General features: G+C 51.6%; 5 protein-coding genes across 5 annotated transcripts; 4 read left to right on the forward strand and 1 right to left on the reverse strand.

Moving 5' to 3' along the window:
* Nucleotides 1-1,836: 1,836 nt before the first annotated feature.
* Nucleotides 1,837-3,183, forward strand: NCU08412 (endo-beta-1,4-mannanase; the record flags this gene model as incomplete). The annotated part of the gene is made up of 3 exons (XM_958191.2): nucleotides 1,837-1,980; nucleotides 2,049-2,747; nucleotides 2,824-3,183. 3 exons carry the CDS (start codon nucleotides 1,837-1,839, stop codon nucleotides 3,181-3,183), a joined length of 1,203 nt encoding a protein of 400 aa, XP_963284.2.
* Nucleotides 3,184-5,742: 2,559 nt separating this feature from the next.
* On the forward strand, nucleotides 5,743-6,866 carry NCU08413 (hypothetical protein). The gene is made up of 2 exons (XM_958192.2): nucleotides 5,743-6,336; nucleotides 6,408-6,866. The coding sequence occupies exons 1-2, from the start codon at nucleotides 5,934-5,936 to the stop codon at nucleotides 6,734-6,736; spliced, it is 732 nt and encodes a 243-aa protein (XP_963285.1). The 5' UTR covers nucleotides 5,743-5,933; the 3' UTR covers nucleotides 6,737-6,866.
* Nucleotides 6,867-6,883: 17 nt separating this feature from the next.
* NCU08414 (hypothetical protein) lies at nucleotides 6,884-9,037 on the reverse strand (the record flags this gene model as incomplete). Its single annotated transcript, XM_958193.2, has 3 exons — nucleotides 7,977-9,037; nucleotides 7,051-7,911; nucleotides 6,884-6,994 (listed from the first exon to the last, which is right to left on the reverse strand). Exons 1-3 carry the CDS (start codon nucleotides 8,718-8,720, stop codon nucleotides 6,884-6,886), a joined length of 1,716 nt encoding a protein of 571 aa, XP_963286.1. The 5' UTR covers nucleotides 8,721-9,037.
* On the forward strand, nucleotides 8,879-9,196 carry NCU08415 (hypothetical protein; the record flags this gene model as incomplete). Its single annotated transcript, XM_011395304.1, has 1 exon — nucleotides 8,879-9,196. The coding sequence occupies one exon, from the start codon at nucleotides 8,879-8,881 to the stop codon at nucleotides 9,194-9,196; it is 318 nt and encodes a 105-aa protein (XP_011393606.1).
* A 917-nt stretch (nucleotides 9,197-10,113) lies between these two features.
* NCU08416 (DUF1674 domain-containing protein) lies at nucleotides 10,114-11,252 on the forward strand. Its single transcript, XM_958195.2, has one exon. It carries the CDS (start codon nucleotides 10,394-10,396, stop codon nucleotides 10,901-10,903), a length of 510 nt encoding a protein of 169 aa, XP_963288.1. The 5' UTR covers nucleotides 10,114-10,393; the 3' UTR covers nucleotides 10,904-11,252.
* Nucleotides 11,253-11,321: the final 69 nt, after the last annotated feature.

Raw genomic sequence — 11,321 nt, forward strand, 5'->3', positions numbered from 1 at the left:
ACATCATGTTGAGATTGAATCGCCATGGACGAGGTCGAATGCGATGAAATGCGTCTATGACTCGTGACTGAGCTCCGATGGTCGGCATCGCTGTTAACCTTGATAGTCTCGAGATGAGCTATATAACATGGTGTTGGTACCAGAATGTCATCGCAGGCCTTTTAATATCATGCGACGGACCGACGATTTTCCCTGACTTTTGGGGATGAACTCGTTCTTATGACGGCACTTGTTACTCGACTGGTCTCTCCCGAGATGGGACACGCCTTGGATGATGTGGAAGCAAGCTCATTTTATTCCCGAGTGAAATTTTAATTGCACAGACTCGTCTCTTCATCGACGAACTCGAATACCACCTCGGACTCATCAACACAAGTCAGAGATGTGCGGTCAAATGTCTATGCTGTATTTCTTACCTCTCATCTTTCCCCGTTGACTTTCACGGGCAATATGGCCGTCATGTCAAGTGCATGATTACCTACGGACATCCGCCATGGGGAAATAGTCTTCATCAAAACTCTGATCACAGAAGTTTGTGAGGGTAGAGAGAAGTCTCCGCGAGGAGGGAGAGTGAAAAGGGCCCTTGACAGAGTACAAAAAGGAGACCCAACGATGTCAACGTTAATGAAGGTTGCAACATCAGACACCTCAGTTGACTTTCACAAGGTCACAAACACCTTACCCAAACCCAAAGCCAGCCAAAATGCAGTACACCACCATCCTCATCACTCTCCTCTCCTCTCCTCCATCGCCTTCACCTCGGCGCGCCCGCAAACCAGCCCTCCTCCAGTCGCCTCTTGCCCCATCACTGCTCAGATGCCCGAGTGCGGTGTACGTCAAGGACAGACACTCGCCATTTTATCTTGACCGGCACAGGCCGACTAATAGACAAGATACTCAAGTGCCCTGTATTTCCGACGCCGCCATCGAAACCGGTTGCACCAAGTACATAGACTTTAAGTGCCAGTGCCGGGATGCCGCGGCCATACAAGCTGCTGTGATGCCCTTGTGTCGCTCAGGCTTGTGGTGCTGCTCTTGCTCCCGTGGTCGGACAGGTTGCGAATACCATCTGCGAGCAGTGTGTCACCAAGGCCTAGGTCGTCCTGGGGACGAGCAGGAGGAAGAGCCTGTGGGATTAGGGGTAGCAGGCTGTTGGTTGAACCCGTCGACGAGCTGTTGTTCGTAGATGGAATTCGGGCAGGAGGAAGGAGGCGTATGCATCTCTTTTTTAAGAAAATATGGGAAGTTTTGAACTGGTCGGTTCCTCCAGCCATTGCGATCCATGAACCAATCCTCCATGACAGTCACAAGGTCTTGAACAGAGGCATCGGCGCGAGTGCAGCAGTCTCAGCAGGTCTATCATTAGCTTTCGCCAAACACGCAATCACCGATGGACCTCCCTGATGACACCTCACGATTGACCAATCTGATTGATATCACGTCACCAACTGATGATAAAGTAACCCTACCTGCCAGGAACCGACCGGCTGGGAAACTCGGGGTAATAAGGCGGCGAGGGCGGGCCAACAATGTCCGTCGCTGTCAACAATTGGATGATGCCAAGCCTGGGCTCGACTAACACGTCTAGATCTCTTGAAATCCGGGGTAGCAACCTCCGCCCTCCCCAAATAGGAAATTGCGCAAAAGACATTCGATCAGTGTTAGTGACGTGATGATGGGTGAGGTCGAGTTTCTATTAATACATAAGTCCATAACATCGCAGCATGAAATAATGATGTCAGTCTTTTGGCTCATCATTGACTCTCTCTGTCTCCTCTGCCCCCTCGAAGACAAACTGTCAAGATGCATCAAGCCCACTTCCTTTCGTTCCTCTTAATGCTCGCCACCGGCGTCTCAGCAGCCCCCGCCGGCAAAGACAAAGTCCCCAAGGGCTTCGTCACTGCCGAGGGCGACCACTTCAAGCTCGACGGCAAGGATTTCTACTTTGCTGGTAGCAACGCCTACTACTTCCCTTTCAACGTCCGTCGTCGTACCTTACCTTGATCACCTACCCACCTCATTCATCCATACTCACTTCATCTATGTAGAACAAATCCGACATCGAAAAAGGCATGACCGCCGCCCGCGCCGCCGGCCTCACCGTCTTTCGTACCTGGGGATTCAACGACAAAAACCGCACCTACATCCCCACCGGCCTCCCGCAGTACGGCAACGAAGGCGCCGGCGACCCCACCAACACCGTACTCCAGTGGTGTGAGGCAGACGGCACACAAACCATTGACGTCTCCCCCTTTGACAAGGTCGTCGACTCCGCTTCCCAAACAGGAATCAAGCTCATCGTAGCATTGACGAACAACTGGGCCGACTATGGCGGGATGGATGTCTACACTGTTAATCTGGGGGGGAAGTACCATGATGACTTTTATACGGTACCGATAATCAAGGAGGCTTACAAAAAGTATGTGAAGGCGATGGTGACAAGGTATCGAGACTCAAAAGCGATAATGGCGTGGGAATTGGCGAATGAGCCTCGGTGTGGTGCGGATGAGAAGAGGAATCTGCCGAGGAGTAAGAGGTGTACGACGGAGACGGTGACGGGGTGGATTGAGGAGATGAGTGCGTATGTGAAGAGTTTGGATGGGAATCATTTGGTGACGTGGGGTGGGGAGGGGGGGTTTAATAGGGGCGGGTGGGATGGGTTCTATAATGGGGCGGATGGAGGGGATTTCGATAGGGAGTTGAGGTTGAGGAATGTGGATTTTGGGACGGTGCATTTGTATCCTGATGTGAGTTTTCTCTGTCCACCCTCCTGAAGGCTACTATTACTTTGGATAAGGAGGAACTGACAATGTCAACCGACAGTGGTGGTCAAAGAGCGTCGAGTGGTCCAACCAATGGATCCGCGACCACGCCGCTTCGGGCCGTGCCGCCAACAAGCCCGTCGTGCTCGAGGAGTACGGGTGGATGACTGACAAGGGCCGTCTGGACCAACTTGGCCAGGTAAAGGACGAGACCAGACTTGAGGTCATTGGCGGATGGCAGAAGATTGCCATCCAGGAGAAGTTGGCCGGCGACTTGTACTGGCAATTTGGCTATGGCGGGTATTCGTACGGACGCAATCATGATGATTCGTTCACCATCTACTTGGAGGATGACGAGGCCAAGGAGTTGGTGTATAAGCATGCCGAGGAGGTGCAGAAGTTGAATGAGCGAGGGCATTAGCGGTATGGAGAGTGACAGGGGCTTGGTGATTCTAACTTCTAATTCTCAATTCTGGGAGGAACGATGCTTTCGTTTCTTTTTCATTTCATCTGTCCCTTGGCGCAGTTTCACTTCAGCTTTGTGATGATGGTCATGCTGGAGGCGACATGAAGCCAAGCCAGGCTGAGGCCGTATGGTTAGTGGCGATCAGTATGCGGACGCGTCGAAATAAGCGTAATTCCATCAAACACCAAGAAGCCAAGAAGTTACAGATTAGGTGCTTGTACAAGCTTCCAAGCCGGGAGATCACTTGGGTTTTGCGGCTGAGCATCGGACTTTTTGTGGTCATTGTCCCGTTTGGCTGTCTTGGCTAGTAGTATCTTTTCCGGGATTTGTTTCTTTTACTTGCCCTCTTCGAAGTGAACTGAGATCGGCAGTCAAGACCATGTGTACGGTTAACTATAAGAAGAGAAGCTGGCCTAGGTACCTCAATCCTTTGCGGTTGATTACATCAACAACTAAAAACACCTCTTACCCTCCCCCATCGTGCAACTTCAAACGGCAACGCTCAACTCGAACATCATCATACCCTCACATACTTACCTTACCAGCAAAAATGCAACTCACCACCAAAATCCTCATCCTCTTCGGCATAACAGCAGCAGCAGCAGCAGCCTCGCCAGCAATCGCGGCTTACACCGGTCCCTGTTCGGTAACCCAATGCGGAGCTTCCGGGGTAGCCTGTCCGAGAGGATACCTGTGCGTTCCCTGGCCTTCGTTCGATCCCGCACTGAGAGAGGGGTGTACGTGTAGTCATGCCTAGACTAGTGGATTCGGACAAGGTACCGACCTCTACTTTTACCAGTGAGTCTAGAATCAGTCACATTTTTATTTTTGTGATTTTGGGAGGTGCTGACTGACTGAATGATAGATAAATGTTCAGGGCGGTCGGCGACGAGTCTGGGGTTACACACACTGACAGCAATCTGGGGGAAAGGAATGACGGTCAGGCTGAAAATAAGGCTTCATATTGGTTCGTTATCAGAGAAGATCAGGCCTGCGATTTGCTTTCATGTGATTTTTCCCAGTCAAACAGTCAAACTTGACTTATCCCTTTTCTGTACCTACCCAGCCTCAAAAAAAACCCAAGCATCTCACGATCAAACTTCCCAAAAGTTCTACCTAGTGTAGTGTAGTGTAGTGTAGTGTAGTATCCTGTCCGACGAGTGAATGCAAACCATGGCACATCCATCCATCCGGACCCCCCCCCCCCCCCCCCCCCCCCCCCCCCCGACCCATTCATTCAGCGAAGATAGTGTAGTGTAATAAGCGAGCTTCCATTTCCTCCCCCGGTGTTGACCGTTCATAGGTGGGTCCCCAAAAAGACGTTTCGGATCTGATAACTCTAAACAGCCGAACGGCGGCGGGTCCGGGTCTTTCACAGGTCCCAATACCGACCAAGACCAAGACCACAACACCACCAACATCAACAGGGGATATCGCTGGACAAAGTTTTCCCACCCACTATGTACGCATCTATCCACACCACCAACACCGAACGGAACTATAATATCTCGTATCCAGCGAATGCACTAGTGAAGGGCATCTGATAAGATCTGGCCCAGCCCGGGCCCATGGACAAATTAGGGATGGTACCAGAGCATGTAGACTAGGTAATCGATCGCTCATTCCAGAGGGGATCATGGTTGACATTGCGGTGTTTTGATCGTAGCTTTGTTAGTGTAGGTTGCTGTCGTCCAGTCTCGTGTGAACAAAGTCGAACTAGGTGATCGACATTTCCAATCGCCAGATTAAGAAGTTAAGAACCCATGAGATGATGGAGATGGACAAATAACAAACACGTGGGTGCCACGCTGCCGGACCGAACGGATCGTACATATCCAAGATCGTGGTTCGCGGTGATCATCTACCTTGATGATCCAAACACTTCTATTGACTATACTTAGTTTTCTGGATAGAAGCTTCACTTGTCCTTCAATTGCTTCCAAAGCACACCACGCTCTAACCGAGTTCTGCTCAGTATGTACATAGCTCGTTCCCTTGAGACAACACTCCTCTTCGCGCACCGGATGAACTCGGACGGGAGGGTCAAAAGTCGTCATGTGGAGAAGGAAGGCTTCGAGACCAGACCAGGTCGTCGTCGTCGTCGTCCGGACCCCAAGTATGGCAACATGCGGTCTGGCTCATGCTAGTCGGCGTCACCCACCCAGGTTGGCTAGGCCAGGCCACCGAACGAACGAAGCCATTCAGCGCATCCCACGATGCTACGTACTACGGTTCCGACCGTATTCACCATCTCGCGTGTTCTTCTCGTCTCCTGCTGGGTATGTATGTACCTCGCTTTGCTGCTAGCTGCTGGGGGGAACCCAGCAACTCGTTATAAACTTTTTCTTAGTGTGGTCCATGGTCCATGGTCTTGTTGGCTTGCGGCTGCCGGAGTGGCCGAACGGGGCGGGAATCGGCAAGTGATTTTGTTTGATCTTATCAGATCATCTGATCATCTGATAAAAAAAACGCACACGAGCCCGCGGGATCTTGGGTCTATTTAAAGAGGAGGAAGTGGTGATACCGTCTTGCTCCCTTCCCCTTCTCCAATTGAAAGCTCAATAAATAGACCTTATCAGATCCTTCTTCCCTCCTTCCTTCTTTTTTTTCCTTTCCTTCCATTCAACCACCCACCCCATCCATTCCATCATTTATTCCTAGGTAGGTATCCAAAACCACCACCAAGATATAAAAAAAAGAAAAAAATGGTCGTCGCCGTCCTCCCCGCCCTCATCCCCGACATTCGTCGCGTGTACGAGTCCTACTTCACCGCCTTCAAGGGCGAGCGCATGGGCGAAATCATGCTCCAGATCCTTTTTCCCGGCATCGACACGGACGCGCCCGACTTCCGCGCCGCCCACGCCAAGGGCACCCTCGAGTACTGGCACACGTCCGACACGCAGTACACGTACAAGGCCGTCGACATGGCCGACGGCGAGATCCTGGGCATGGGCCTGGTCGACATTTATGTGCGGGAGCGGTCCGAGGAAGAGCGCCGGAACCACGGCGTCCCCTGGCTGGAGGGCGAGCAGCGCGAGAGGGCCGAGAAGGTGCTGAATCCTTTGCATGAGATGCGGGAACAGTTGTTTGGTGGCAAGCCTTATATCTGTGAGTCGTCTTTCCTTGTTAGGTAGTGTGGGGATATTTGCTGATAATTGGATGTGATACATGATCAACAGATGCCCATGTCATCGCCGTCGACCCTAAACACCAGGGCCGCAAAGGTGGTATGGCTCTTGCCAAGTACGGTTTTGAAATGTCGGAGCGGTGCCAGCTGCCCGTCTACTTCGAGGCCTCCCCTTCGTCTATCGGTCTTTATACGAAGGCCGGCTACGAGGTCCTCAAGGAGACTATTGTCCACAAGGCTGAGACGCTCGGCACCGAGGAAGATGTCGTTGTTCCTTTGGTTGTCCGCATGCCCTCGTCGGCAAACGGTATGAGTTTTTATGAGTGGAGGGAGAAGGGATACCCCAACTTTAACGCTCCCTCTACCAAGACCAAGTTGTAAGGAGTGCAAACTTGTTGTTGTCCTGTGATGGCTTGGAGGAGGTCAAGAATAATGTCTTGTAATGTTTAGTATGGCTTGGAGTTTTGGGTAGGCTTGGGTAAATAAAATTATTGGATTGAAGGTGTTGCCCGGAAACACCCGTGAAAACTATCCGTTCGTTGCGAGGTACCAGGCCTTCCACATCGCCATGGCGGCATCGGCTTCGTCCCCTGGTCTCTTTGCCAAACTATAATGGCCATCAGAGCCTGGAATCCATCCCTAACATTCATTAGCACAAGTTTCATTGCCACCAGTGACAGAAAGGAAGAACTCACCTCTTGATCCCACGGTACTTCCATGGGAAGCGCATATCCCTCACTAGACCATGCGCTACCCGTCCCATTCCATCCATAATTCCCTATCGCTCCGGTCATAGGCGGCGGTTCATCTTGCCGATAATACGGCATCTCCTCCTCCAACTCCTCCATCTCAGCCTCCTCCTCCATCTCCAAAATCTCCAACTGCTCCTCAGCCGACGGCCTCCTCCCCGGATCAAAGCACGCCATCCTCCTAATTACCTCGTATCCCCCCTCCCCACCCTTCTTGTTTCCCGCTGCAATCCTGTTCAGCCACACATGCACCAAATGTGGCCCCACCAGCTCACACCCCTTTCGAAAGCGCTTGTCGCGCACCCAAACGATCGTCGCAAACAGCGACCAGATGTCTACCTTGGACGTTTGTTGTTTCAGTGGTGTGTGGTACATCTCGGGGGCCATGAAGGGTGTTGTGCCGGCTATTTCAACTACTTCTGTGGCTCGGGAGGCTCGGGAGGCTGGGGAGAAAAAAATACGCTTGGAGTGGTTGTTTTTTGTATTGGGGAGGGTGGACGTGGAAATGGAAGTAGAGGTGGAAAGGCCGAAATCGGCTAGGGTGAAGTGGTAGTCTCCTGTTCCTGAAGGGGAGTGCTCCCAGAGGATGTTTTCGGGGTTGAGGTCGCGGTGGATGATGTTGTGTTGGCCGAGGTGATGAAGAGCGAGGAGCATTTGGTGGAGGACAAGGTTGGAGACGTGGAAATGGGAAGAGGGAGGGAGGATCTTGGAGACGAGGGTTTTGAGGTTGCCTGATTTGAGGGGGAGGTAGATTTCGGCCCAGCCGTCCGGGGTGGTGGTGTAACCGAGGATTTGGATGATGTGGTCCTGTAGAGTAGGTATATCTTTGTTAATGGGGGTTAGGGAATTTAGAGAGAGAGGAATTGGCTTACACACGGTGTTGACTCGTCGGTGCTGTTGATCTTGAGAAGGGTGGCGATCTCCCTCGAGGCAAAGTCGAGGCGTTTGCTGGTCAGACAATGGCATTTCTTGACTGCCATGACACTCCCAGTAGCGACATGCATAGCGCGGTAGACGTTTCCAAATGTGCCTCCTCCTACTTTTCCCCCTAGCACATACGTCTTTGTCTTGGTACGGCTTGGACCCAAAGCGTAGAGAATTGGTGGTGCCGTGCGAAACTCATCAAGACCATCATTTTCCCATCGCAACTCAAACTGATAGAACCTGCCATGACCAAAAGCTACCAGTGAGTTGATCCCTTGGGCCACCAAGACTGATCGTTCGCCTTCCCGTCGATAGTTCACCGTGTATGAATGACTGCCGTGGGGGAAGGGCTCTGTGGAGAGGTACTCGGACTCGTCGCATAGGAGGATAGGACCAGTGTCTGTGACGGCTCTGAAGGAGGCGTGCCGTTCTGATATGCCTGATGAACCAGTCGAGTTCCAGACTTGTGGGAGGTATATGTCGACAGAGTCACTGCAGCCAACAGTGTATTTTTGTTTCTCGGGGTTCGAAAAGTCTATCCAGATGCCTCTGGTGTGTTGGTCGTAGGAGTACCGCTCGACGTTATGTGGATGGCAGCTCACCAGGGCAGCGGCGGCTTTGTTGAATGGCAATAGCCAGAACCCAAGCCGTTGCTGACGCCCATTGTCTTGATACTCGTAGCTGTCCTCCATGTTTTGATGCTTGCTGGTACAAAGGCAAGATTCAACATCATCACCCCCTTCTACCTCCCTCTCGCAAACCTGGGCTTCCTACCTATATAGCAAGCACACGCATCCCAGCATCATAAAAGGGTGGATATCGACGGACCATCGTGACTCCCACGGCAAGCATGCAAGACATGCTGGCGTTGCGGAGACAGCACAAGGTCAAATGCCATGAGGACCCCATCCTCCATCAGCAAACAATCATGCTTGCTGCCACGAGATCTGACATGTTAGCGCGGGTCAAGGCAGCCATTAACGGGACACCGCGTGATGAATCTATGTTCAACTTTCCAAGGCATCACGTCAACTTGAAGGGACAAAGACCAATCAACGGGGATCTTGGGCCTCAAGTTGGGCGCACGCCGTTGAACTTGGCTGTTTCGGAGCTTAGGCATGTGAGCCATGACACCAATGGGCGTGGGGGGTGGGTGTGGACGACATGAGTTTTGGAATAGATACTGGGTTGTATGTAGGTGGTTTCTGATTGCCGGTTTACAGCGCGGTACTTGTTGTTGTCTATTTCTGCGACCGACAGTCAAGCAGCAGGTAGGTAAGTAGGTAGATAGTCGATGAAGGCATCACCAAGTGTGTAAGAAGCGACAGGAAGAGAAGCTGACGGGAACTGAAGCTACAGTCCCTGCCACAAATAAACGCCCCGTTGTTTTTTTCCCCGCAAAAACAGCCAAAACTCAACTTAATCACTCCGAGATAATTCCTCCAAAGAAAGTTCAATAGTTAATGCACTATAAATTATAGGAAAGAAAGATTATAGTTTAAGACTAGTAAGAGTTTTATCTCCTTTGCATTCTTGATAGTTGTGCAATCGAGGTGCAAAGTCGGAGTTAGGTGGGTAAAAAAATTATAGTGGATTTATAGCGCACTTTAGTGGATGAAAATCTGAGTTGGTTTTGCAGTTTGACTTTGTACTAGAATTCTGCGGCCACCTCATCTTTTACTAAAAAGTAACTATAAAAATAAAGAATACTTAGTAAAGAACTACCTATCTTGATTTTGGTACGCTTAGATACCTATAGATGGTTGAGTTATATAGTTGTTAAGATGGTGAGTTTTGGCCTTTTAAGGTGGAAAAAAAAAAACGGGGCGTTTTTTTGTGGCACCCACTGTACCTAAAGACCCCTCCTCTGAGCAATGGACCTTTTAAGGCACTGCATACTGAGTCCCCGCGCTGTTAGCAGATGCACACTGTAAAATCACTGTGCCCATCCACCCATGAGCCCCGGGATCTCCCGCCGGCAACCAGATACATAGAGGCCCCACTTATCTCCACAGTGCCGGTCCCACTCCGTCGCAAAACGTCATTCGGGGCCTCGGAACAGAACGAAGGGTGCAGTGCGGCAAACCGCGACCGAATTTCAGTTAATCGCGATTTTGCCTTTTTCGCCTTCCGTCGTCTTTTTTTTGACTTCAGTTTCCAACCATCACATCAGCCTCATCACCAACTTCGCACACGGCAACCTCATAGCTCATTCAGTAACCACAAGGGACGCCATCAACACTTCGGTATCCTCATTATCTCCAACTCCACGACCTTGAACTCTGCCGGTACCGCCGCGCAACCGCATCCAATCTTCAACTCCAACTTTCAACCTCACCACCACCAACAAAGCCGAAAACCAAAAATGTCCCGCCGCCTCCTAACCCTCACCCGCCCCCTCTCGGGCCTTTCGGGCCTCTCCAGCCTCTCCAGTCTCCCCAAGGTCACCACCCTTCGGTACTACTCCTCCTCCTTCCTCCAACGCGGCCCCGCCCCTCCCCGCTTGCCGGCCGACCAACAAGCCGAATTCGAGCGTCTCCAAGCCGCCGCCGAAGCCGCGCTGTACACCCACGTCCAAGTACCAGAAAATAACAACTCCAAGCACGTCACCCAACCCTCCTCTTCTTCCGCAGCTGGGAGGACCGACACAGTAACAGCAGCAGCAGCAGCGGCGGGCGTCGAAGTCCCCCCCGTGGTGGTAATTGAAGACGTTGCCGCGCAAACCTTTAGCGGCGGGATCCGCAAGGGGGCACCGCCCGAGTTTGAGGGCGATAAGAATCCCAAGACGGGGGAGATCGGGGGACCCAAGAATGAGCCGTTGCGGTGGGGCGCCGGTGGGGATTGGAGCTATAATGGGCGGGTTACGGATTTTTAAAATATAATTTAAACAAGGAAGGGAACGGGGGGCCGGGAGAGGGCTGGTTTGGTTTTGAGTTTGGGTAACCTGATGGGATCGATGTTTTGGTATCTGCTACGTCGGCAGTGTACTGTAGACGTGGTTGATGGAAAATAAACGAGTATTGGATGGATAGTGTCTGGAAGGAAGGAAGGAAGGAAGGAGGTGGTTGGGGGGCTTGCTGGACAATAATAGGATCGGAGGGAGTGAGTGAGTGGGTGGTGTCAACTTTAGGTCAATAAACAGAAACAGCAAGTAAGCAAGCGTTTCATGCTCACAAAATAGTACCGACCGAGGGAAACAAAATAAATATTTTGGATGCATACAAAGGCCTCGACGGGCGGCCAGATGTGGTTGATAAGAATCCCTGTCATGATTTGGATCCTCTACCCAGGTC

The sequence above is a fragment of the Neurospora crassa genome, linkage group II (genome assembly GCF_000182925.2).
Source record: "Neurospora crassa OR74A linkage group II, whole genome shotgun sequence".
Taxonomy (NCBI): Eukaryota; Fungi; Ascomycota; class Sordariomycetes; order Sordariales; family Sordariaceae; genus Neurospora; species Neurospora crassa.